The 25,930-nt window shown below is 37.9% G+C and overlaps 1 protein-coding gene across 3 annotated transcripts in view; it reads right to left on the bottom strand.

Annotated features, from left to right (window-relative positions):
- The window catches only part of CCNB3 (cyclin B3), a 71,127-nt gene that overhangs the window by 18,446 nt on the left and 26,751 nt on the right, over positions 1 to 25,930 (bottom strand). For 2 of the 3 annotated variants that reach the window (XM_036016425.1, XM_036016426.1), the window contains exons 4-7: positions 12,532 to 12,662; positions 7,497 to 10,143; positions 6,425 to 6,523; positions 4,861 to 4,953 (exon numbers count right to left, since the gene is read on the bottom strand). In XM_036016425.1, coding sequence (XP_035872318.1) covers positions 4,861 to 4,953; positions 6,425 to 6,523; positions 7,497 to 10,143; positions 12,532 to 12,662 — 2,970 coding nt within the window. The remainder of the gene's footprint in view (positions 1 to 4,860; positions 4,954 to 6,424; positions 6,524 to 7,496; positions 10,144 to 12,531; positions 12,663 to 25,930) is intronic. The other variant, XM_028523219.2, reaches the window with a different exon arrangement.

The following is a 25,930-nucleotide window of genomic DNA, read 5'->3' as shown; positions in this document are numbered from 1 at the left end:
AAAAAAACCTCCACTACAGACCTATAGGCCAACATCCATCAGAAATATAGATGCAAAAATCTTCAACAAAATATTAGCACATAAAATGCAACAGTATGTAAAAAGAATAATATACCAGGGCCAAGTGATGTTTATTCTAGGAATATGAGGCTGCTTCAATATTTGAAAATTAGTCAATGTAATCCACCATATTAATAGTCTTAAACAAAAAAGTCATATCAATAGATATAAGAAAAATTCATCATTTATGATAAATATACATCAACAAACTAGGAATGGAAAGTAACTTTATCAACCTGATCAAGGGTATCTACAAAAATTCAACATTAAGCCCTGGCTGGTGTGGCTCAGTGGACTGAGTGCCAGCCTGTGGACCAAGGGGTCACCAGTTCAATTCCCAGTCAGGGCACATGCCTGGGTTACAGGCCAGGTCCCCCAGTTGAATGCGTATGAGAGGTGGCCACATGTTGATGTTTCTCTCCCTCTCTTTCTTCCTCCCTTCTCCTCTCTCTGAAAATAACTTAATTAATTTAAAAAGAAAACTCTACATTAAGATCATACTAATTGTGAAAGACTAATTGCTTTCTTCCTAAGGTTAGGAATAACACAAGACTGTGCACTCTTACTGCTCCTATTCAACATCATAATGGAAGTCCTACACAATGCAATAAAACACAAAAAGGAAATTAACAGCATGCGTATTGGAAAGAAATAAAACTGTGTCCATTTAAAATAATATAATTGTCTACACAGATAACTTCAAGAAATGAAAATCATATGCTTTTAAAAACAATTTATTTTAATTTACTGTTGGCTATTTATAATAGTTTGTTGATTCTAGGTCTTTTGACTCAATTTAAAAATCAGTTCTAAAATATTTCTAAAGTCTATTTTCTAAAATAAAGTTTGTTACTCCTTGGTATTCTAAAAAAAACCCTAAGAATACAGCTTTTAGGCTTTCGTGAGGTCATATAATACAAGGTCAAAACACAAATATCAATATTTCATAACAGTAGTGTAAATCTGGAAACCTAAATTTTAAAAACTACCATTTACAATAGCTCCAAGAAACTGATATTTTGGTATAAATCTAACAAAACATGTACATGATCTGTATGGTAAAAAAAAAAATTCTAACTAAATAAATGAGGCATAATACATTCATGGTTTGGAAGATTCAACATAGAAAATATTATCAATTCTTTTCAACTCCCACCTATAGATGTGTGTTGGGGGGTCTCCAAGAGCACATTCCTAGGTGGACTCACAGGACCATGAGTATAGTCATATTCGTGGCTACTATTTATTATAGCAAAAGATACAAAGCAGTATCAGCAAAGGGGAAAAAAAGTATAGGCAAAGTTGGTCAAAAACTAAAACCAAGCTTCTAAGAGCCCTGACCTAGTAGAGTCATTTAGGGTGCACTTGATTCCTCCAGCAATGAGATGTGACAATATATGTAAAGTGTTGTCTACAGGGGAGCTCGTTAATAACTCAATGCCTAAGATTTTATTGGGAGTTGGTCACGTAAACACTCTTTGCTTAGGGTGTACCAAAATTCCAGACTCCCAAAAGAAAAGCAGGTATTTAGAATAAACCACATTGTCTGCACAGTTTAAGTACAGTTATAATTAAGAAAGGGTTTTATAGCAGTATAGAGAACTGTTTACCAGTCAAGTTCCCAGATGCCAGCCAAGGGCCAACTTTGCAAACAGGCCTGTCTAAGGACAGCAGTATTAGGTCCATTATGTTAACTCTTTTCTGCGCAAAACGTAACTCAATTCCAATCAAACTCAGCAGGATTGTTTTTGTGGATATTGCCAAACTGATTCTAAAATTTATATAAAAAGGCAAATAAATTAGAAAAGCTAAAACAATTTTGAAAAAAGACAGAATAAAGTTGAAAGAGTCATGCTACCTACTTTTAAGAATCACAATATTATAAAACTGCAGAAATAAAGACTGTGATATTGGCAAAAAGATAGACACAGAAGTCAATGGAAAAGAATAGAGCACAGAAATAAGTACAGAAATGGACCCACACAAATAAGGCCAACTGATTTGGGGCAAAGGCACGAAATGAATTTAGTGAAGAAAATGTATTTTTCCACAAATGGTGTTAGAGCAATTGGACCTCCATATGCAAAAGATGAACTTTGACCTCAAAATCTTTATACCTTATACAAAACTTAGAAGGGATTATAGATTTAATTTTAAAACTATAAAACTTTTAGATAAAATATAGGAGAAAATATTTATGACCTAGGTTTAGTCAAAGAGTTCTTAGACATGACACAAAAGGCACAATCCATAAAGAAAACATTGAAAAACTAGACTATCAAAATTAAAAACTTTTGCTTTATAAAAGACAGAGATAAGAGATGAAAAGGCCACAGACTGGTAGGATATATTTGTAAATAACATCCAACAAAGAATTTGTATCCAGAATATGTAAAAAATTCTCACTACTTGACATGAATAAAATAAACTACTTGATTTGAAACTGGATAAAATACTTAGGAACTTCAGCAAAGAGGATATATGGATGACAAATAAGGATGATGTTTATTATTAGCCCTTGAGGAGATGCAAATTAAATCTATGACAAGATTCCTCTTCAGCTACCTATTAGATAGCTAAAATTTAATAGCTGAAAAACAAATACTAACAATACCAAGTACCAGCAAGAATGCAGAGCAATTAGAACTCTCCTAACATCTTACATGAGAATGAAAGATGGTACAGTCATTCTGTGGCAATTTCTCATTAAGTTAAATGTACATTTATCATATCACCCAGAAATCCCACTCCTGGGTATTAAATATTGGAAATAAAAACTTATACTCACATAAAAACCTGTACATGAATGTTTATAGCAGTACTTTTCAGAGCCTCAAAAACTGGAAACATGAATGCCCTTCAGTGGGGTGGATGGTTTAATAATAGGTGGTACATCCATACCATAGAATATTACTCAGCAATAAAAAGGAATGAACTATTGATGCACACAACAACTTGGATGAATCTTAAGGCAATTATGGTGAGTAATAGAAGTCAATCTCAAAAGGTTACATATTATGTGATTCCATTTATATAGCATTCATGAAATTAAAAAATCATAAAAGTGGAGACTAAATTACTAGCTTCCAAACAGGAAGGTAAGAAGACGGACATGGCTGTGGTTATAAAAGGGTAATATGAGGGATCCTTGTAGTGATGGAATAGTTCTTTATCTTAACTGTGGTGGTGGTGGTGATGCTTATAAAATTTACATGTGTGGTCAAATTATATAGACCATGCGCACACACATGCATGTAAAACTGATGAAATTTAAATAAGGCCTGTAGACAATTGTGACACTATATTACATTTATGCAAAATGTTATCATTGGGAGAAAGGTAAAGGGTACACAGGACCTCTCTATACTATTTCTGTACCTTATTATAAATCCATTATTTCAAAACAAATGTTAAAATTTCATACAACTACATACTAAAATAGTCAACTGTGATTCTTTGTCAAAAGGTGTACATTAGCATCACTTGTGGAGCTTTATAAAAATATGTGTGCCTGAGCAATACACCACAATTCTGATTTGATAAGTCTGGGATGTGTCCTGTGCATCTGTGATTCTGTGATCTGTGCACAAAAGGTGCATCCCTAGTGGATAACCACCACTTTAAAAGTGGGGGGTAATATACACACACATTAACAGTGGTTGTGGGATCATAGGTAATTATAATTTCTTACTTTGCTATAATAAATGTGAATCTTTGTGTGATAAACATAATAGCTTTTATTAAAATGATCCCATTTATCATTCCAGTTGATAAACATATTTTATCTCTTAACCTTTTATTCCCTCTCCCTACTCCCAATTTCAATTACCCATGAATGGGATGAGTAGATCTTCCTATTCTCTGTTCTCATCTATATCACTAATAAAAATGTTGATCAGAACAAAGTTTGCTATCAGTCCACTAGAAATCTTGTTCTGGCTTGGTAATGATCAGCAATCTTTGGAATCTATTTTATTTATTTAAGATCTCTCCAAATTCTACTCTTATCTAACTTACTACTCTTCATCATTCCCATAAGATGAAAGATATTTTCATGCTTTGCTGATGTCCAAATCTACCACATTTCCCTTGTCTGTCACTCCAAAGTGAGCCTGAACCACTTCTCTGGCATTTAAAGTATATTAGACTATATTACCTTTTCTCCCCAATTATATACTAACATTCTTCTGAGCATAGACTATGCCTTATATTCCTGTGCAAACTCCATAGCAATCCATTCGATTCTATTAATTCAAAAACTATTTATTGACACCTTGGTATGTGCTAGGTACTATTCTGGGCTATCTTTCCTTAGTGTAAAGTGATAATTAAGTATTCATAGTCGTATTCCCTCAATAACTAACCCTGGACAAGCAGCTAACTGCCATGTTTCGTGCTACACTGTCCTTCCTATTACCCATCCCACCTGAATTTGAGACTTTGTTACTGACCACTACCCAAATCACTAGATATAATTTTACAAGATTCTAAGAAGGATTAAACTAACATGCCATCATCGTTTTTTTTCTAGAAATAATCTCTCCTTTCACTGGTTTCTTACAGTATCTTATTTATAACATTCTTATATTTACTTAAGTGTATTCTACTTTGCATTGCACTTACTTGTCTGCATGTCTTACCTTGCCCCCTATATCAAAAGTTTCCCAAGGGCAGGAAATAGATGGCTTATTCAGCTCTGTAGACCCAGTAAATTTGTACCATGTTTGGAACCTGGCAATGCTAAATGAATAATTGATAAATACAATAGCAACTCCCTAAAACAGGAGTTGCCAGACTTACCTGCACAGCCACCAACCAATTCACAAGAATGGCCCTCATGTTACTGGTGATGTCACTCTGACAGCTCATGTATTTTTTAAGTATGAACTTTTCCTGATGACATAAGAAAGAAATGTTAATAAACAATTCTTGTAGTTCCAAAATTGTAACTTATAAAAAAATATTTGCAACTAACATCTCAAGAAAAAAATTGTAATTTAACATAATTAACTTCTTCAAGGTTTAACTCATTTTCAGCTGGTATCTGATAGAGGCAGATCAAAGTATTCTTTTCCAGACAAGTTACATTTATCCTTGGAAAATGGACACACATGATATTCCAGTGTCAGAGTGAATACTAAGGAGGTCAGGGGGAATATGGGCAGGAACACACATATGACTATAGATGAATACCAAAAACATTTGCCCCCTTTTTGCAATTCAACCTAAAAGCACAATACCATGCTATGCAGAGCAATGTTTCTCAAACTTTAATATGTGTATGTACCACTTGCATATCTTTAAAATTCACATTTAAATTTAGAAGATCTGTGGTGGGTCCAGATTTCTGCTTTTCTAACAAAATCCCAAGTGAAATCTATACTGCTGAGCTAAGGCCCACACTTCTGGTATAGCAAAGTTTTCTCTTACATCCTCTAAGGTATACTAGAAAAAATGTGGGCTCTGGAGACAGTTAATCTAACACTATGTCTCTAGAGGGAATATGAGATATTAATCTTCCTTCTTTTGCATGGCCTGCTAAAATTCCAGTTGGCAGATAATATTGGTCCCATCTGTTCTGTTGAAAGAGACAGGAGACAAAAAAACTTGGATATTAGTAGTATGAATATTAGTCAATGAATATTAGTAGTAAAGGAGATTGGCAGATTTCAAAGGAGGAAGAAAATTTCACCAGACTGGAGAGGTGAAACAAAGGGTGTGATTTTACATATGATGGCAGAAAACTTTCATACAGAAAGGAAAAGATCTCCAAGAACAGCTACTCAGAAAAAGACTACTTGACCATTTTTGTGTCTAAGGCTGTCTCCTCAGCAATTAGAAGTGCAGGCTTATGTTCTTATAGGTAATAAGACTTTAGTCCATATCACAGCTCTACCACATACTAGTTCTGTGGCTATGAGCAGTTTCCCCCATCTAAAAAAGGAGATAATATTGCCCTGGCTGGCGTAGCTCAGTGGATTGAGCACGGGCTGCGAACCAAAGCATCGCAGGTTCGATTCCCAGTCAGGGCACATGCCTGGGTTGCGGGCCAGGTCCCCAGTGGTGGTAACATGAGAGGCAACCACACACTGATGTTTCTCCCTCTCTTTCTCTCTTCCTTTGCCTCTCTAAAAATAAATAAAATCTTTTTAAAAAGGGGATAATAATAATACCTATCATCTTCAAATTATTGGGAGAATTAAACAAAAATAATGTCTATAAATCCTGTAGCACAAAGTCTAACTCATAGTAAGCTACCAACAGATGCCAGCTGTTGCTCCCCTTTCAACTTGCATTTGAAGGATGGAGTGACAAGGAAACGAGAACTAGAAAGCATTGCCCATCACCACAGCTACCTACACACCTCTCTCTCCTTCAAGTATCTGAAGATATCCTTGACATATATTGAGTCGAAACTTAGGTTATTATGGTTCTTGCCAATATCCTCCAGTGGGGTTATCTGCTTGGAAATCATCAAAAAGACATATTAGAAGGAGAAACATTCATAAGAAGTCTTAGCACATATACATAAAGAATGACTCCTTTCTTCCCACTGTTATCTTCTGCTAAGGTTCCTCAAGCCTCATACAACCTGAGCTATAACAGAGCACCCCCAGACCCTGTAATCCTCATACTCCTGAATGACCAAGAAATACTTAGTCTTCCTTGTACATGCCTGCTCTACCTTAGGAACCAGGCACCATTTTCACAGGTAAGCTCAAGACTGTTCAACAGAGACACTCTTATTTTACTATTTCAGTTTATGTCACCTGTCTTCTTAGGTTCCTTGTTATGTCCCAATGCTTTGATCTGACCTAATTCATCTTCTTGGTAGCCCTTTCCTCCCTTCTACACCTTTATTCAGGTTGTTTTGTCTACAAGAGTGACATTTCTCCTCCTACTTGCCAAATCTGATCCTGCCATCCTTTCAATTTACAACTTAAAGACCATCTTTCTTTGGAGATGCCTCTATGAACTTTATCCTTCTTCAAAGCCAACTTGAATGAAGACTGAAATTACTAAGAAAGGCAATTTCCTGAAAGATGTAAACACTACTGCAAAGCCTATATAAACTAGGGTGGGCAAAAGCAGTTTTACTGTGCCATTGTGACATTCTTTAGAGTTAATAAAACTATTGGAATAATTATAACCTACAAGTCTTTTTCCATATGAACAAATGTTAACCTACTTTTGTCTACCCCTGTATATATAGTATTCCAGGCCCTTGTGGGTATTCCTGGGATAAATACTTTCTAATTGCTTAGGTAAATTACTATGCCAATTGGAAAGTCAAGAGATTCTCAAAGGCCAACTTGATTTACTATAGCTTATAACACACAGCTCAATTGCTGCTTAAGAAAAAACATCTCTTTGCTAGCAGCTACCTCCAGAACAACAAAGAACACTTCATCTAATTTAAGAAGAAAGCAAAATACCTCCTTCTGTGATCTCTTGCCACAAGATGAGAAAGGTTTATTGGAACTGGATTCACAATCACTGGACTTCTTTGTGGTATTAAACTTGCTCACATTGCACATGATGCCAGAGCTGGACATGCCTGTTCTAGATTCAGAGGCGGTGCTAAATACATGTGGGCTACTCTCAAATTGGATAGAGACATCTTTAAGAAAGGTATCTTCCCTTTGGGTAGGATTATTTTGCAAGGCCAATGGTTCCTCAAATGACAACTCCTGCCTAGTAGTGGGTTCCTCATTCAAGGAGAACATCTTGAAATGGAATGCTTCATTAATGGTAGACTTCCCATGAAAGGCTAATTCTTTGAAGAGGGACTCCTCAGTGCTGGGCTTCTCCTGCAAGGTCAGTGGTTGCTTAATAAGGAACTCTTCATTAGTGGTGTTCTTTTGCAAGGACAACTGCTTCTTCAAGAGGAACACCTCTCGCTGAGCAGTAGGCTTCTTCTTTAAAGATAATTGGCTTTCTATGCTTGTTGTTGCCTCATTGGAGGGCTTCTTCTTCAGAACCAATGGTTTCTTGAAAAGGGTATCCTTTTCAGTGGTGCTTTTCTCCTGCAAAGTCAACAGCTTCTTCAAGGAGTCCTCTTTGGTATCCATCTTATTCTGGCTGTCCAAACACTTGCAGAAAAGGGACTCATCTTTGTTAGTAGGTTTAACATGCAGTGAAAATGGCTCCTGAAAGAGGAATTCCTCCTCAGTGATAGGCTTCTTCTCTGATGGTTCCTTAATACATGATTTTTCTTTAGTGGTAGCCTTTTCCTGCAAGGCCAATGGCTTCTTTGAGTGGAACACCCCCTGCAGAGTGGTGTGATCCTCTTTCAATAGACATGGATCCTGCCAGAGAAACTCATCAGTTTTAGGCTTTTTCTCAAAGGGCAACGCCTTCTTAAAGAGTGACCCCTTTTCAGAGGTGGTCTTGTCTAACACCAATGGCTTCTCTAAGAGAAACATCTTTCCCTGAGTGAGTCGCTTCTTCTTTGTTGATAATGGTGCCTTGGTAGGGATTGCCTTCTCAATTGAAGACTTTTTCCTAAGTGATGCTGGCCCCATAAAGAAGGAATGTTTACCTTTGTCAATAATATTCTGCAAGTCCAATATTACTTGGCAGATGGACATCATTATTTGAGTGGTGCACTCTTTCTTCTTTAAAGATATTAGCTCCTTGCTGGAGATTGCCTCATTCATGGTATGTTTCTTCCTCAAGGAAACTGGCTCCATAAGAAATTCATCTTTACTGTGAATATTGTCTTGCAATGCCCATGGCTTCTTCAAGAGGGCCACCTCCCTCTGAGTGGTGTGCTTCTCTGGCAACACAGATGATTCCTTGAAGAGGAACTGTTTCTCAGTGGCAGGCTTCTTTTTAAAGGACGATGGCTCCTTAATGACTGACTTCCCTTCAGAAATTGTCTGCAATATTAGTGGTTTCTTCAAGCAGGGTATCTTATCTTGCATGGTACATTTCTTCTTTAAAAGTACTAGCTCCTTGGTGGCGGTTGCCTCCTCAATGGTATGCTTCTTCTTAAAAACCAGAGTCTCCTTTAAAAGTGACTCCTCTTCAGTTGGAGTCTTTTGCAGGACCAAGGGCATCTTCAAGATTGACACCTCCTCCTGAGTGGTATGCTTCTCTGGCAATACAGATGATTCCTTGAAGAGGAACTCCTCCTCAGTAGTAGGCTTCTTTTTAAAGGACGATGGCTCCTTAATGACTGACTTTGCTCCAGAAATGGTCTTCAAGCAGGATATCTTATCTTGAGTGGTACATTTCTTCTTTAAAATTACTAGCTCCTCGGTGGCAGCTGCCTCCTCAATGGTACGTTTCTTCTTATAAAGCAGAGTTTCCTTTAAAAGTGACTCTTCCTTAGTTGTCACCTTTTGCAAGGTCAAGGGCTTCTTCAAAATAGACACTTCCCCCTGAGTGGTGTGCTTCTCTTGCAACAGAGATGACTCTTGGAAACAGAACTCCTCAGCGGTACATGTCTTCTCAAAGGACAATGGTTTCTCAATGAGCGACTCTTCTCCAGAGGTGGCCTTCTGCAATATTAGTGGTTTCTTCTCGTGAGACATCTTTTCCTGAGTGGCAGACTTTTTTAAAGTTAATAGCTGCTTGGTGGGGGTTGCCTCCTTAGTTTCAGGCTTCTTCCTAAAGTTCATTGGCTCCATAAAGAAGGAATCCTTTTCAACATTAATATTCAACAATGTCATCTCGTTTTCACAGCAGGACTGCTTCCCCTGACATGTACACATCTCCTTAAAGGATAAATTCCTCTGAGTGACAACTGCCTCCTCAGATTTTTGTTTTTTCCCAAAAGTCACTGGCTCTAAAATATACTCTAAATCACTCTCAGTCTCTTCAAGCAAGGTTAGTGGCTTCTCGAATAGAGAGATGTTATTCTGATTTATGTGCTTCTTTAAAGATAGTGATCTCCTATTGAGGACTGTGTCCCCAGTAGTGGGTTTCTCTTTTAACACTAATGGCTTTTTTATAAGAGAAGGCTTCTCAGTAGTGGGTGTTTCAGAAATGGTACATGTCTTCAGAGTGCATGGTTTCTTCACAATGTGTAATACCATGGGGGTAGAAACTGCTGCTGCTGAAGGTTCCAGCTCATATCTGTAAAGAAAACAATGTCTGGGTAAGAAGAATGTATTATCTAGAATCTTCACCTGCCATCTCATTTTGTTGCTAGATTTACTAAAGGTATGGAAGAGGAAAGGGCTTCAACTCCAAGAGACATATTAAGAGTATAAAAGTCACTGAGGCCCTGACTGGTGTAGTTCAGTGGATTGGGCACAGGCCTGCAAACCTAAGGGTCGCCAGTTTGATTCCCAGTCAGTGCGCATGACTGGGTTGCGGGCTAGGTCAGGTACCCAGTGGGGGCGCCTGAGAGGCAGGCACACACTGATGTTTCTCTGCCTCTCTTTCTCCTTCCCTTCCCTTCTCTCTAAAAATAAATAAGATCTTTAAAAAAAGTCATTGAGTACCATAGTGAATCAACTAAGTGGCACAGTGTGTAGTTTCTATGGCCTAGGTCCCCAACATTTTTCTGAAAAAAATTCCCCTGAAATCCATTTTATACTTTTCTCATATATGATTTCTTACCTTTATTTTTATATAAAGGCTTTCATTATAATATTTACACATTGTATGACTTTGTTTATACATCAGTCTCCCTCACTAGCTGCATTTATTTGTTTTTATCTATCAACACCAGATATCTGGTAAAATGAAAGTTGAAATTAATATTTTTTGAAGTCTTATGAGAGAGAATTATAAGAGAGAGGTATATGGTGAAGGATTATAAGTCAATGGTGGGCTGATACTTAACATTGGTGGTATCTAACCATAGTCACTTTACCCTAGGCTATTCACCAGATGTTTTCTCATTGGAGGATAAGACCAAAATAGGCATTTTTCACATGTGTCAGAGGCAAAGCTTTGTTTTGAATAGGATTTCATCTCCAATTACAGTAACTAATCTAGTATGACCAAATCATTAGATGACTAGAAATCAGAATAAGAGAAAGGATTAAAGGCAAATACAATCATCAGTCTGAACAAGAGTAAGTACCTCCAAAAGACTAGACAGCTTATGATTCCATCTATCTAAAACATCCAGAATGGACATACCCATAGGTGTATTATTCATAACAGAAAGTAGATTAGTGGTTGCCTAGGGCTGAGAAGGGGCAGGGTCTGGAAAATGAAGTGTAGAATGGAGACTAGAAAAGGGAAGGGACTACTAATGGGTATGAGTTTCTTTCATAAGGGAGTGGAATGTTGGAAAAGTCCTAAAATTAGATAGTGGTGATGGTTGTACAACTCTAAGAAATATAATACAAAAAAGCCAATGAATTATTGTTTAAAAGGAAGTGCTATCTGGCTTATTAGAAATAGACAAGCTGACTATAAAAGTCATATTATACAAAATCAGAATGGCCAAAACAGTCTTGAAAAAGAGAAACAAAGTTAGAGGAGTCACACTCTCCAATTTCAAAATGCCCTACAGAACAACAATAATCAAGATAGTATGGTACTGATATAATGAAACACTTGCCCTGACCGGTGTGGCTCAGATGGTTGGAGCGCCATTCCATAAACCATAAGGTCATGGGTTCAATTCCAGGTCAGGGCACATACCTAGGATGCAGATTCGGTCCCTGGTTGGAGCAAGTATGAGAGGCGACTGATGATGTTTCTCTCTCCCTGCAGTTTCTCTCCCTTTCTCTCTCTTCCTTCCCCTCTCCCTAAAATCAATAAGCATGTCCTCAGGTGTGGGTAATTTTAAAAAAATACAAAACACTTACAGTTAATAGACAATTCATTTTTGACAAGGGTGCCAAGACAATTAAGTGGAAAAAGATTAGTCTTTTTAAGAAAAAGGTACTGGGACAACTGGCTATCTACATGCAAAACAATGAATTTAGAGCCCTAACATACACCAACAACAAAAATTACCTCAAAAACCTAAATTAAGAGCTAAAACTTTAAAACTCTGAAGAGGAAACCTTAAAAACAAGCAAAAAACACACCCACACACATAGACAGACAACAGTATGTGATTATCAGTGGAAAAGGTGGATGGGAGGAAGTAGAAAGGGGTAAAAGGGAAATAAATGGTGACAGAAGGAGACTTAACTTCAGGTGGTGAACACACAATACAATATACAGATGATGTATTATAGAATTGTACACCTAAAACCTATAAAATTCTATTAACCAATGTAATCCCAATAAATTCAATAAATATTTTGAAATAAAATTTTTAAAAAGTAAATCTCTGTAACCTTAGATTTGGCAATGTTTACTTTGCCAAATCTAAGGCAATGGTTAACACTTTAGCAACCACAGCTGGGCCCACCTCAGCAATGACAGTTAATGTAGTAATCACCAACATGGCTCATTAAACATGTTCTCAATGGGGACAAAAGGGGATCAAAAGATGTCACACAATTTCCTTTACCATCTTAAACAATGCCATCTGTGTCCCCTCTTACTCACTGTTTTATATGCATCTCATTGTTTTTGGCCAACTCCAGAGTAGGTTTGGTCCTGTTTATTTTCTTGGAAGCAGCTTTAACAAATTCCTTACTGGCTTCCTTGTTGGGTTGTGCAGGTTGACTTTGAGAAGCCTACAAAAAATAGGGGAGGGGGAAGCAAAGGGATGGACAGCATCACAAATTACCCGATAGGTGGCTCTTATAGGAAAGTTCTGACCCACATCCTCACCCTAGACACCTTGTTTCAGTGTTCCCAGGAATAATCAAAACATCTCACAGTCAGTATAGCACTGGTGTGGACTAGTCGCAGTGAAAGTTAGCAGTATAACAGAATTTGTAATTATTAGCTAAATAGCAGCACTAAGCACTAAGTGATTCTAAGACACAAAGGAAGTGGTTCTGATCTCCATGTCATGCATACTGGCTGGCAAATTACCCAATAGATGTTTTGTTAATATCACATTCCACTTTGATCCCATAAGATGTTCAGAGGGGAAAAAAGGCAACATAGATGGCTTTTCTGCCTGGATATACCAAAATCAACTAAGTTTTAACTGTAGACTTCTAACACAAAACTATCTGTGATTTCACTGAGGGGATATTTAACATGGAGCTCTGGGGAGCTCCACCACAAACTCTAACCATGACTAACTCTATTAAACAGTAGGAGAGATCCTGGGTCTACAAATAATGTCAGTAAAATAAATTTAAATGTAATACCTTTAAAATGAAATAAATTGGTCCAGTCATGATGGAGGCATAGGTAGACACACCTCGCCTCATTGCACAACCATAAGAAGGAACACAACTGACTTAAAAATGAAAAATACCCAGAACTGCCAGAAAATCACCCAGAAGAACACCTAGAACTGTACAGAAGTCCAACAACCAAGGATTTAAAGAAGCTATATTCATCCAGACAGGTAGGAGGGGCTGAGATGGAGAGTCAGGGTGGAGAGGATTCGGTACAGCAGTGGTGAGCCAGGGTTGGAGAGGCAGAGAGGTAGTGGCAGCTGGCAGAATGGGCAGCCCCACATTCACATGTGGTAGATAAATATCAGGGAGACACTTCATAAGTGAGCAAGCCCAGGCCCAGGCCAGATGGCGCAGCACAGCATAAAGAAAGCCTCATAACTTCTAGATATAAACCCAGTGGGGTTTGGGGTGACGGAAAAAACTGCTGCTTTTTCAGGAGCGCCCAACACATGCAAACCCACCCACCCTGGGAACCACAACCAGGACAGCAGCTAGAGAGGCGCCAGTCACATACGGGAAGTGGGCGACGTGACTAGAAATGGGGTGAGGACCAGGCAATCTCCCAGAAGTCAGCCAGCAGTGACACTGTCCTCTCTTCAGCTGCTCCCCAACACAAGGAGCCACAACTGCCTTGCCCTGGTGAATACCCAAGGCTCCACCGCACACAACTTAACAAGTGTGCTAAAACGGAATCAAAGTAGCCCTACCTAGTACACAGAGGGAGGCTGCCAAAATCAGGAGACAAAGAAATATGGCCCAAATGAAGGAATAGAATAGAACCCCAGAAAAAGAACTACATGATGTGGAAATAGCCAAAGTATCTGATGCAGAGTTCAAAACACTGGCTGTCAGAATGCTCAAAGCACTCACTGAATACGGCAAAAGCATAAGGTAAGAAATGAAGGCCATACTAAGGAAAATAAAGAAAAATCCTCAGGAAACCAACAGTGAAGGGAAGGAAATTGAGATTCAAATCAACAATTTGTAACATAAGAAATAAATATTCAACCAGAACAAAATGAAGAAATGAGAATTTTTTTTTAAAAAAAAGGCAAGTTTAAGAAGACTCTGGGACATCTGCAAAAGGGCCAACATCTGAATCATAGGGATGACAAAAGGAGAAGACAAAGAGCAAGAAATTGAAAACTTATTTGAAAAAATAATGAAAGAAAACTTTCCCAATTTGGCAAAGGAAATAGACATACAAATCTGGGAAGCACAGAGAGTCCCAAACAAGTTGGACTCAAAGAGGCCCACACCAAGACACATCATAATTAAAATGCAAAAGATTAAAGATAAAGAGAGAATCTTAAAAGCAGCAAGAGAAAGGCAGAGAGTTACCTATAAAGGAGTTCCCATAAGACTATCAGCTGATTTCTCAAAAGAAACTTTGCAGATTTGAAGGGAGTGGCAAGAAGTATTCAAAATTATGAAAAGTGAAGACCTACAACCTAGATGACTCTATACAGCAAAACCATCATTTAGAATGGAAGGACAGATAAAGCACTTCCCAAACAAGGTAAAGCTAAAGAAGTTCATCATCACTACGCCCTTATTATACGAAATGTTAAAGTGGACTTATTTAGGAAAAAGAAGATAAAAACTATGAACATTAAAATTACAACAAACTCACAAATATCAACAACTGAATCTAAAAAAAATAAAAACAAACTAAGCAAACAACTAGAACAGGAAGAGAACCATAGGTATGGAGACCATTTGGAGGGTTATCAGCTAGGAGGGGGAAAGGGAAGAATGGGAGAAAAGGTACAGGGAATAAGAAGCATAATTGTGTAGGTACAGAATAGATGGGGGGAATTAAGAACAGTATAGGCAATGGAAAAGCCAAAGAACTTACATGTACAGCACATGGACATGAACTAATGGAGACTGCTGGAGGGAAGGGAGAACTGTACAGAGAGGGCAAACAGGGGAGAATTGGGACAACTATAATACCATAATAAATGAAATATACTAAAAATTAAGTGAAATGAAATAAATCAAACCTAATTATATTCCACATAAATAACTATAACCATGCTAAAGAAAAAAAAAAGAAGAAAATACAAGACAAAAAACAATTAAGTTAAATAAACACAGTATTAGACTATATACCCTCACCATATACACCCTCAATCAGGATGGGTTTGTGGGGTGTCATGGGATATTGCAAATAAATCTGGAACTCTTTTTAGTAGGCTTGTTTATTATGATGGCATGGAAAAAGTAATGTTGAAACTCTCATATATTATAGTGCTGAGAAAATACACTGATATCCTTGGAAACCAGGAATCTTATTGTAAAACAAGGGAAGTTACAAATATGGATTGGAGAATACAAGAATGAACCCTGTTTTGTGAACTCATGATTTTTAAATATTTATATATACATCTGAGTATATAGGCATATGTGTATATCTGTGTGTATAGATATATGTATAAGTACACACATGTGTGGATGTATGTATCCATGCAGATATTTCCTAGTTCTGTCTACTGAAAACACAGAAAAACCAGACACCCCAGTAGCACACACCTAGCACTGAGATATTGGCCTCTGATACCACTCCAGGGCTGAGAAAAAAATAGATACAAGATGAATCTGGAACATCTTGTTATGCTGGAAAGAAGCTGCTCAAAAAATTATGACAGTATGTCACAAAGAGAGTATGTCATGGTTATTAGAGTATGTCACAGCAGTCAGCTTGAAGGGGACCCTATTTGCCAAATCTACAACAGGTTCAGCAGCACAAAAATAATTAAGCACAATAATAAATAGTAAACCACGGAAAGAATAGGAATTCATAAGCCCTTACCAATAATACATACACAGGAAAGAAAAGAACACTCATGCTTGTAGTAGAATGTCAAGGTCAGACTGGTAAATGGGGATTGAGTGCTAGAGTTGGAAAACTCATCATAAAGATTGGTTTAGGCAAAAATCATTAATGGATGCTAACTCTAGGGGATAATTTGATGAAGGGCAGGTTATTTGTAGGCTCCTAAGAGTGTGTCCCACAGATTGCTTATTAGTTGCAAGAAGAAAAAAAATCAGTAATTATACAGTGGAGAAACCAGACATCTTAACTCAGTGATCAAACTTAACATCGCTAGTGAGGGACAGATGTACATTGTGTGTTTCCAGATGTGATACCCTAAAAAGGAGAGAACATCACCAACACAGTATTCCAGCCAAGAATGTATAACATCAATCTAATCATGTGGAAACATCAGACAAACACAAAATGATGAATGTTCTATTTTTTAAAAGGGGAAGTTGGGTGGGACTGTATTCTTCAAAAAGGGTAATATCATTAAAAAACAACAACAACAAAAACAAAACAAAGAAAGGCTATGGAAGTGTTCCACATTTTAAAAATCTAGGGATATGACAAGTAAGTGACCCTAGACTGAATCCTTTAGTGAAGGGGGGAAAATGCTTATAATGTTGATCTTACAAGATCAACTAAAAACCTGAAATGTGGATGATAGATTATATAAAAATCCTCTATCAATGTAATTTTATAAAGTTGTCAATTGTTCTGAGGAAATATATACTAAAGTACTTAGGGGTAAAAGAGCCATGATGTATATAAGCAAATGAGATACAATGTTAACAACAGGTGACTCTGAGTAAAGGATATTTGTGTGTTCTTTGCACTGTTTTTGCAAGTTTTTTTTTATATCAGAAATGATCTTCAAATGAAATGTACAAATGTGATACCTTTGCATCATCATATCATAATAAACAACTGTAATCCAATAGGGAGTTCTTTCCTAGGCCCTCAAGTCATCCCTCTCTGCTCTTCAAAGAGTGTGGCACAATTTTCATTTTAACTTTACCTAAAGTTTACAAACTCCCTATATATGAAATAGAGATTTAGAATGCAAAATGGAAATGGACATTTTGAGATTCTGGAAAGCTAGACAGAGGCAAAGATACTGCTCAGGGATGCCTTTCTAACCCCACCCCCAAACTGGATGAAGATGTGGCCTAGCAGAAGTTAGATACAGTTGAAGTATCAGGAGGGCCCTAGAGATTTGCATGTACTTCCTATTAGTTTATTTGTGTTGGTTCTTTATAAATGGCCATATAAACTTCATGAAAAAAAGGACTGAGACATAGCAAAGAAGTTTCTCACATGCCATGAGACCTTGCTTTACACAGTGTCACCACATTCACATCATGAACTCTGTAGGCCAAGGGAAGTTACACCAAGATGGGCTTCACGTGGTCCTGATTTGTATGGCTACCTTATTTCATCCAGGTTTCTAGATCCATGGTTAAGTAATTCAAGAAATGAACCTAACACTACAGGTATGTGTGGAAGGGGTCTCTTTCAACCAACCTATAGTAAATCTGAAATTATGCACAAAGCTGTAACCTAATCACCTATGTTGTAATCTCTATGCAGAAGAGATTGTATTAGCACAAAGGTGGTCACATAGCATCTAAAGAGCAGAGATCCAAAGGGGAGAACTTTGACAATGATTATCCAATCCTGGCCAAGGGGGTAAAATATCATCTAGTAGACACAAGTATTTTGTCAGTCACAGAAGGATGCCTTACTAAGGAGGGCAGGAATAGTTCACCAGGGTTCTCTGTATCCTCAATTAAACAGACTTCAAAACAAACATTGGACAAGTTCTTATTTTTTTTTCAAAGGCAACATGTAGTCTAATATTTTTGATACTATATTTTATTTTTTAATATAGTTTATTGATTATTCTATTATAGTTGTCCCATTTCCCCCTTCACTCCTCTCCATACCCTCTCCCACCCACATTCCCTACTTTAGTTCATGTCCATGTGTCATACTTATAAGTTCTTTGGCTTCTACATTTCCCATACTATTCTTACCCTCCCCCTGTCTATTTTCTACCTACCATCTGTGCTACTTATTCTCTGTACCTTTTCCCCCCTCTCTCCTCCTCCCACTCCCCTGTTGATAACCCTCCATGTGATCTCCATTTCTGTGGTTCTGTTCCTGTTCTAGATGTTGACTTAGTTTATTTTTGTTTTTGCTTTAGGTGTGGTTGTTAATAATTGTGAGTTTGCTGTCATTTTACTATACATGTTTTTTATCTTCTTTTTCTTAGATAAGTCCCTTTAACATTTCATGTAATAAGGGCTTGGTGATGATGAACTCCTTTAACTTGACCTTATCTGGGAAGCACTTTATCTGCCCTTCTACTCTAAATGAAAGCTTTGCTGGATAGAGCAATCTTGAATGTAGGTCCTTGCCTTTCATGACTTGGAATACTTCTTTCCGACCCCTTCTTGCCTGTAAGGTCTCTTTGGAGAAATCAGTTGACAGTCTGATGGGAACTCCTTTGTAGGTTACTGTATCCTATCTCTTGCTGCTTCTAGGATTCTCTCCTTCATTTTTACCTTGGCTAATGTAATTATGATGTGCCTTGGTGTGTTCCTCCTTGGGTCCAACTTCCTTGGGACTCTCTGAGCTTCCTGGACTTCCTGGAAGTCTATTTCTTTTGCCAGATTGGGGAAGTTCTCCTTTATTATTTGTTCAAATAAGTTTTCCACTTGTCACTCTTTCTCTTCTCCTTCTGGTACCCCTATAATTGGGATGTTGGAACATTTAAAGGTGTCCCAGAGGTTCCTAAGCCACTCCTTATTTTTTTGAATTCTTATTTCTTCATTCTTTTCTGTGTTATTGTTTCTTTCTTCCTTCTGGTCCACTCCATTGATTTGAGTCCCAGTTTCCTTCCCATCACTATTGGTTCCTGTACATTTTCCTTTATTTCACTTAGCATTGCCTTCATTTTTTCATCTAATTTGTGACCAAATTCTGTGAGCATCCTGATCATCAGTGTTTTGAAATGTGCATCTGATAGGTTGGCTATCTCTTTGTCACTTAGTATTATTTTTTCTGGAGCTTTGAGCTGTTCTTTCATTTGGGCCTTTTTTTTTTTTTTTTTTTTTTTTTTTTTTTTTTTTGTCTTGACGTGCTTGTTATGTAGTGAGGGATGGAGCCTTAGGTGTTCACCAGGGTGATGCAACCAGTCGCTGGGTTGTGACCAGTATGTTTGGGAGAGGTCCGAGAGGGAACAATAATGCTTGCTCCACTCTTACAGGATTTCAGTCACTTCCACCACTTCCCCCAAGCAAACTGGGCCCTTCTGGTGCTGATTCCCGTGTGGCTGGGTTTGTGTACATTCTAGGACCCTCTGGGTCTCCAACAAACTCTCCTGTGAGGCTGGAAGTCTATCCTGGCATCTCAACACCCACAGGTGTTTTCAATCGGTGTTTTGAGGCTTTATTTCCCCACACTGGAACCCTGGGTTGTGCAGTCTGTCTCACTCCCCAGTTTTGCCTGGTTTATCTGCATGCAAATGTGGGACCACCCAGTCCACCAGTCACCTTGTGCGCCATGCCCCTCCACAATTGCCACCTCGCTGGGTCCACCCACTGCTGCTTTGGGCACCTGGGGTCCTCTAGCTGCTGCTTTGCCGCAAGCACTCTCCACCCAGCCACCTGGCTCTGCCCCTCCTACCAGTCTAGATGAAGGTTTCTTCTTTAACTCCTTGGTTATCAGACTTCTATACAGTTCAATTTTCTGTCAATACTGGTTGTTTTTTTTTGTTTCTAAATTTTTGTGGTCCTTATTTTGGTTGTGCAAGGAGGCACAGTGTGTCTACTTGTTTCCATCTTGGCTGGAAGTCCTGTACATATACTCTTTTATTTTTAAAGCAGAGGTAATTATAGCATGTATCTCAAAGGCTTACATGAGAATCGAGTTGATAGAGGAAAAAGTGCTTAGAATAGTGCCTGGCAGATGGTAAGTACTCAGTAGGTATCAGTTACTATTATGTAAGATGAAAGATTTCCTTTGGCCCAATTCTACATTCAATTAGTAACATTCTATTAGTTCTGGGTTTTGCCTTAATAATACCAGAAGGGAGGTAACTTGGAAGGAAACTCAAGAATTCTAGTCAAGGGGGGAACCTAGATGGCAGAGGAGTGAATGGGAATTACACTAACCTTCTCCCAGGACCAATCTTGAATTACAACTAAATTGTGGAGAAATCATCCAGAATAAACAACTGAACAATTGCAAGAGAAAAGCCTTATAACCAGGGACAAACAGAAGAAACAGCTTCAACACCATGTGACTGGTAGGTAGTGCAGTGGAGACTCGAGAGGGCTGGTTGGGCACTCATGATGGGCAGCTGAAGAGCTGGAGGAATATTTAAGACACAACAAAGAAAAAACCCTAAGAAGTGTGGGATCTAAATCCCAAGCTGGGATCCCCAGTCTAGAGCACTAGAGCCTGAAAAGTACACAGATAACATCCAGCTGTGAAAAATGGCAAGGTTGCTCTCTGCCAGAGACAGATGGCTGGAGACACAAAGAGCCATTTAAAGGGCCAACACATAAAATTTCATTTATAGCCACTTACCCTGGACTCTGGCAAAGGCGTGGCAAAGTGGACTAGAGATGCTTGAGATTGGGGATGGTAGCTTTGGGGAGAGAACTGAGAGAGCAGCCGCCAGGATCCCAGTGCTGAGTCATCCCCCATACTGCAGGAGTCATCTTGCTCAGGCAGACCACCTTCCTCCAAGTGGCAGCAGCCTGGGGGGAAGCAATAGCCCTAACCCCAGAAAGGATTCTGCCCCACTCTGTGGTACTTAAGCCTGACTGCTGAGTGCAGAGTGACTAGATTAACAAATGAAGGAGTCAGCCACTGAAAATAGATCCTTGGTAGTCTCCAAAAGGCTGCCAAAGGCCAGATGGGATCACCATCTGACATCACCAGAGGTGGAACTAGATAGAAAAAACAGTGGTAAATACTAGATGTTTCCAAGATTAAACCCACCATGTTATTCTCCATGATTTGTGATATTTTCTTTCCTGCATCACTTTTTAACATTCATTTCTTGTCCTCCAAGTTTGTGCATATTAAGCCACTAGATTTTATATTATACTTTATTTCAATTTTCATAGTTTGCTCCTCCCTTCGTTTACCTTCTTCTTTCCTCTTATTATTTTCATTTCAAGTTTTGTTTTCTCTCTTGCTACTACTTGTTTCCATTCCACACTCTTACTATTTCTTTCCCGTCCACCCTCTCAAACCAATTTTCTTATCAATGGTCACCTCACATTCTTTCCCCATTCTTAAAATACCCTCATTCTCTCTCCACCATTAACAATCTTGGCTCATTAGTTGTGGAAAGCATAGTTGTTTCATTTTTTCAACTTTATCTCTAGATCATCATTACTTTTATATTTCAAATCTCAAATTTTACTGTTCCCCTCTCCTACTCTTTTTTTCACTTTAAATTTTAATCTTTCCCTGTATTAGCCTGCTTTTTTCTCTTTTTTCCCCTTTTGTCCCAGCCTTTTTCTTTGCTTCTTTTTCTTCTCACCTCAAACTTTACTTTTTCCCTGTATTAGCCTGGTTTTCATTCCTCACTCTTAGTATTCCCACTCCCTCTATCATCTCTAAATCACTTCCTTTTCCTCTAGACATCTTAAGCTCTTCTTTCTTCCTTTTTCCCTTTTACTCCCATCCCACCTATATTAATTTTAGCTCAAATGCTATTGATAATGCTGTGGTGGATCTTCTTCTCCTATTTGGTTCCTATTTTTTTATTATTTATTTACTTTTTTCCCTTTTTCTTTCTCTCTCTTTTATTTTTTTTAATTTATTTTTTAGCCCAATACCATACACTTCTCTTTTCTCACTACATTCCACCTTCTCCATTCCCTTTATTTATGATGTAAATATTACTTTTTCTCTTCACATTGCACCAATTCCTACTCATATTAATACTCCTTCCTCTACCCTCTCAAAATCATCTTTCAGTAGGTCATCTCATATTTGTTCTCCTTTCTTAGAGTAGTCTTAATCTCTTTACACCCTCATTAATACTGGTTCATTTGCTGTTGACAGTCGGATAGCAAGTGGGAGTTATTTTTGTAGAGCTATGGATTTGGTTCCTGGGCTTTCTGGTTTTGTTCTGGCAGCACCTGCACAACAGCATACAAGACATGGCAAGTTGAGTAACCCTCAGTCAGCCAGAAGAAGGGAAGGACCCACCAGAGAATGACCCAACAACAACCAAAACCCAACAAATCCAAAGAGTCCCACTCCAAGATACATCATAATTAAAACAGCAAAATGCAAAGACAAAAAGAGAAGCTTAAAGGCAGCAAAGGAGAAATAGGAAGCAACATACAAGGAAACTCCAATAAGGCTGGCAGCTGATTTCTCAACAGAAATACTACAAGCCAGAATGGAATGACAAGAAATATTCCAAGTAATGAAAAGTAAAGGCCCGCAACCAAGACTACCCAGCAAGACTCTCATTTAAAATGGAAGGCAAAACAGGAGTGTCTCAGACAAAAGACGGTTGAAAGAATATACCTCCACCAAACCAGCACTGCAAAATATGCTGAAGGGACTGCTTTAAGGAAGAAAAAGAGAGGGGGAAACAAAAACAAAGGGAAAAAATGTCAATGACTAAGTACCTATCAATAATAACCTTAAATGTAAATGGATTAAATGCTCTAATCAAAAGACATAGGGTAGCTGAATGGATAAGAAAACATGACCTGCATATATACTGTCTACAAGAGACCAACATCAGAACAAAAGACCTATAGAGACTGAAAGTGAAGGGTTCGGTAAAAATATTCCAACCAAACCAACAGGGGAAAAAAGTCGGGTTAGCAATACTTCTACCACACAAAATAGACATCAAAACAAAGTGCCATAAAAAGAGACACTTCATAATACTAGATGGAAGAATCCATAAAAAGATATAAATATTAGAAACATATATGCGCCCAACATACAAGCACCCAAATATATAAGGGAAATCTTGGAGGACTTCAAGAAAGATATAGAGAGCAACACATTTATAGCAGGGGATTTTAACACACCACTTTCAACAATGGATAGATTTTCCAAACAAGGAATCAATGAGGATATTGTGGCACTGAATGACACATTAGAGCTAATGGAATTAACTGATATATATAGAAACTTTCACCTCAAGGAGCAATATACATATTCTTTTCAAATGCACATGGAACATGTTCAAAGATAGACCACATGAGGGGATACTAAACAAGCCTCAAAAAATTCAAGAAAATTTAAATCATATCAAGCATTTCCTCAAACCACAAGGGCTTGAAACTGGAAACCAACCTCAAGGAAAAAACTGAAAAACAGTAAAATTCATGGAGAGTGAATAACATGTTATTAAACAATGAATGAGTTAACAATGAGATCAAGGAAGAAATCGAAAAGTTTCAGGAAACAAATGAAAATGAACACACACCAGCCCCAAACCTATGGGACACAGCAAAGGCAGTCCTGAGAGGGAAGTTCAAGAACAGTTCATAGCAACAGAGGCCTACCTAAAAATGAGAAAAATTTCAAATATACATCCTAATCCCACATCTCAAACAACTGGAGGAACAACCACAAACAAAGCCCAAAATGAACAGAAGGAAGGAAACAATCAAGATCAGAGCAGAATTAAATGACATAGGTACTAAAAGGACAATACAAAGGATCAATAAATCCAGGAGCTGATTCTTTGAAAAGATGAACAACACCGACAAGTTTTTAACAAGGCTCATCAATAAAAAAAAAGAAAGATGACCCAAATAAATAAAATCAGATATAAGAGAGGAAAAATTACAACTAATACCACAGAAATACGAAGGACTGTAAGAAATTGCTATGAACAAGTATATGGCAAGAAATTTGAAAACCTGGGTGAACTGGACAAATTTCTAGGAACATATAATCTTCCAAAACTGAATGAAGAAGCAGAAAGCCTGAACAGACCAATAACAACTACTGAAATTGAAGCAGGAATCAAAAAACCCCCAGCACACAAAAGCCCTGGGCCAGAGAGTTTCACAGGAGAATCTGACAAAATATTTAAGGAACAGCAAACTGCTATCCTTGTCAAACTCATCCAAAAAATGCAAGAAGAGGAAAGCCTCCCAAACTCTTTTTTTTTTATTTTTTTTAAAGATTTTATTTATTTATTTTTAGAGAGGGAAGGGAGGGAGATAGAGAGAGAGAGAAACATCAATGTGCGGTTGCTGGGGGTTCTGGCCTGCAACCCAGGAATGTACCCTGGCTGGGAATCAAACCTGGGACACTTTGGTTCCCAGCCCACGCTCAATCCACTGAGCTACGCCAGCCAGGGCCCCAAACTCTTTTTATGAGGTCAGTATCATCCTAATCCCAAAAGCAGATAAAGACACAACAAAGAAAGAAAACTACAGGCCAATATCACTGATGTACACGGATGTGAAAATCCTCAAAAATGTATTGGCAATCCATATCCAGCCATACATTAAAAAAGATCATACATTGTGATCAAGAGGGATTCATCCCATGAATGCAAGGGCTGTACAATATTCATAAAACAATAAACATAATATATCATATAAACAAAGGGACAAAAACCATGTAAACATAACAATAGATGCTATAAAATCATTTGATAAAGCACAGAACCCATTTAAGATAAAAAACACTCAGCAAAGTAGCAGTAGACAGAGCATACCTCAACAAAATAAAGGCCATATATGAGAAACCTAGAGCCAACATCATACTCAACAGACAGAAAAATAAAAGCTTTCCCACTAAGATCAGGAACAAGACAAGGGTGTCCACTTTCACCACTTTTTTCTTAATTTTTGTAAGGTTTTATTTATTTTTAGAGAGAAGAAGGGATGGAGAAAGAGAGGAAGAGAAACATCAATGTGTGTTTGCCTCTTGGACGCTCCCTACACCTGGCCTGCAACCCAGGCATGTGCCCCAGACTGGGACTTGAACCAGCGACCCTTTGATTTGCAGGCCAGCACTCAATCTACTGAGCCACAACAGCCACAGCTACTTTTACCACTTCTATTCAAAATAATATTGGAAGTTCTAGCCATAGGAATCAGATAAGAAAAAGAAATAAAAGACATCCAAATTGGAAAGGGTGAAGTAAAACTGTCATTGTTTGCAGATGAAATGATAGTGTACATAGAAAACATACAGACTCCACCAAAAAACTACTTGACCTACTATATGAATTTGGCAAAACAGTGAGATACAAGTTATAATTCAGAAATCGAAGGCATTTTTTGTATACCAAAAATAAAATGTCAGAACCAGAAATTAGGGGAGGAATCCCATTTACTATAGCAAGAAGAAAAAAATATAAGTACCTAGGAATAAAGCTAGCCAAGGAGGTAAAAGACCTATTCTCAGAAAATTACATGACTCTGAAGAAAGAAATTAAGGAAGACATAAATAAAGGGAAGCATATACTGTATTGACAGATTGGAAAAATTAACATCATCACAATGTCCATACTACCTAAAGCAATTTATAGACTCAACACAATCACTATTAAAATACCAATGACATATTTCACAGATACAGAACAAATATTTCAAAAATTTATATGGGACCATAAACATCCCCGAATAGCCTCAGAAAATTTTGAGATAGAAGAACAAAGTAGGGAGGATCTAAGATGGCGCCAGAGTAGGAAGGAGCAGATTCAGCTTCCTTCTGCTCAGGGGAGAAAATCCTGACAGATCTGTGGAGTAGAGAAGCAAGCAACCAACATACTTCAGCATATGTGAAAATAGGGGACCAA

The sequence above is a fragment of the Phyllostomus discolor genome, chromosome X, assembly GCF_004126475.2.
Source record: "Phyllostomus discolor isolate MPI-MPIP mPhyDis1 chromosome X, mPhyDis1.pri.v3, whole genome shotgun sequence".
In the NCBI taxonomy this organism is placed as follows: Eukaryota; Metazoa; Chordata; class Mammalia; order Chiroptera; family Phyllostomidae; genus Phyllostomus; species Phyllostomus discolor.
Note: the sequence above shows the minus strand (reverse complement) of the source record. Positions and strands in the feature narration are given on the sequence as shown.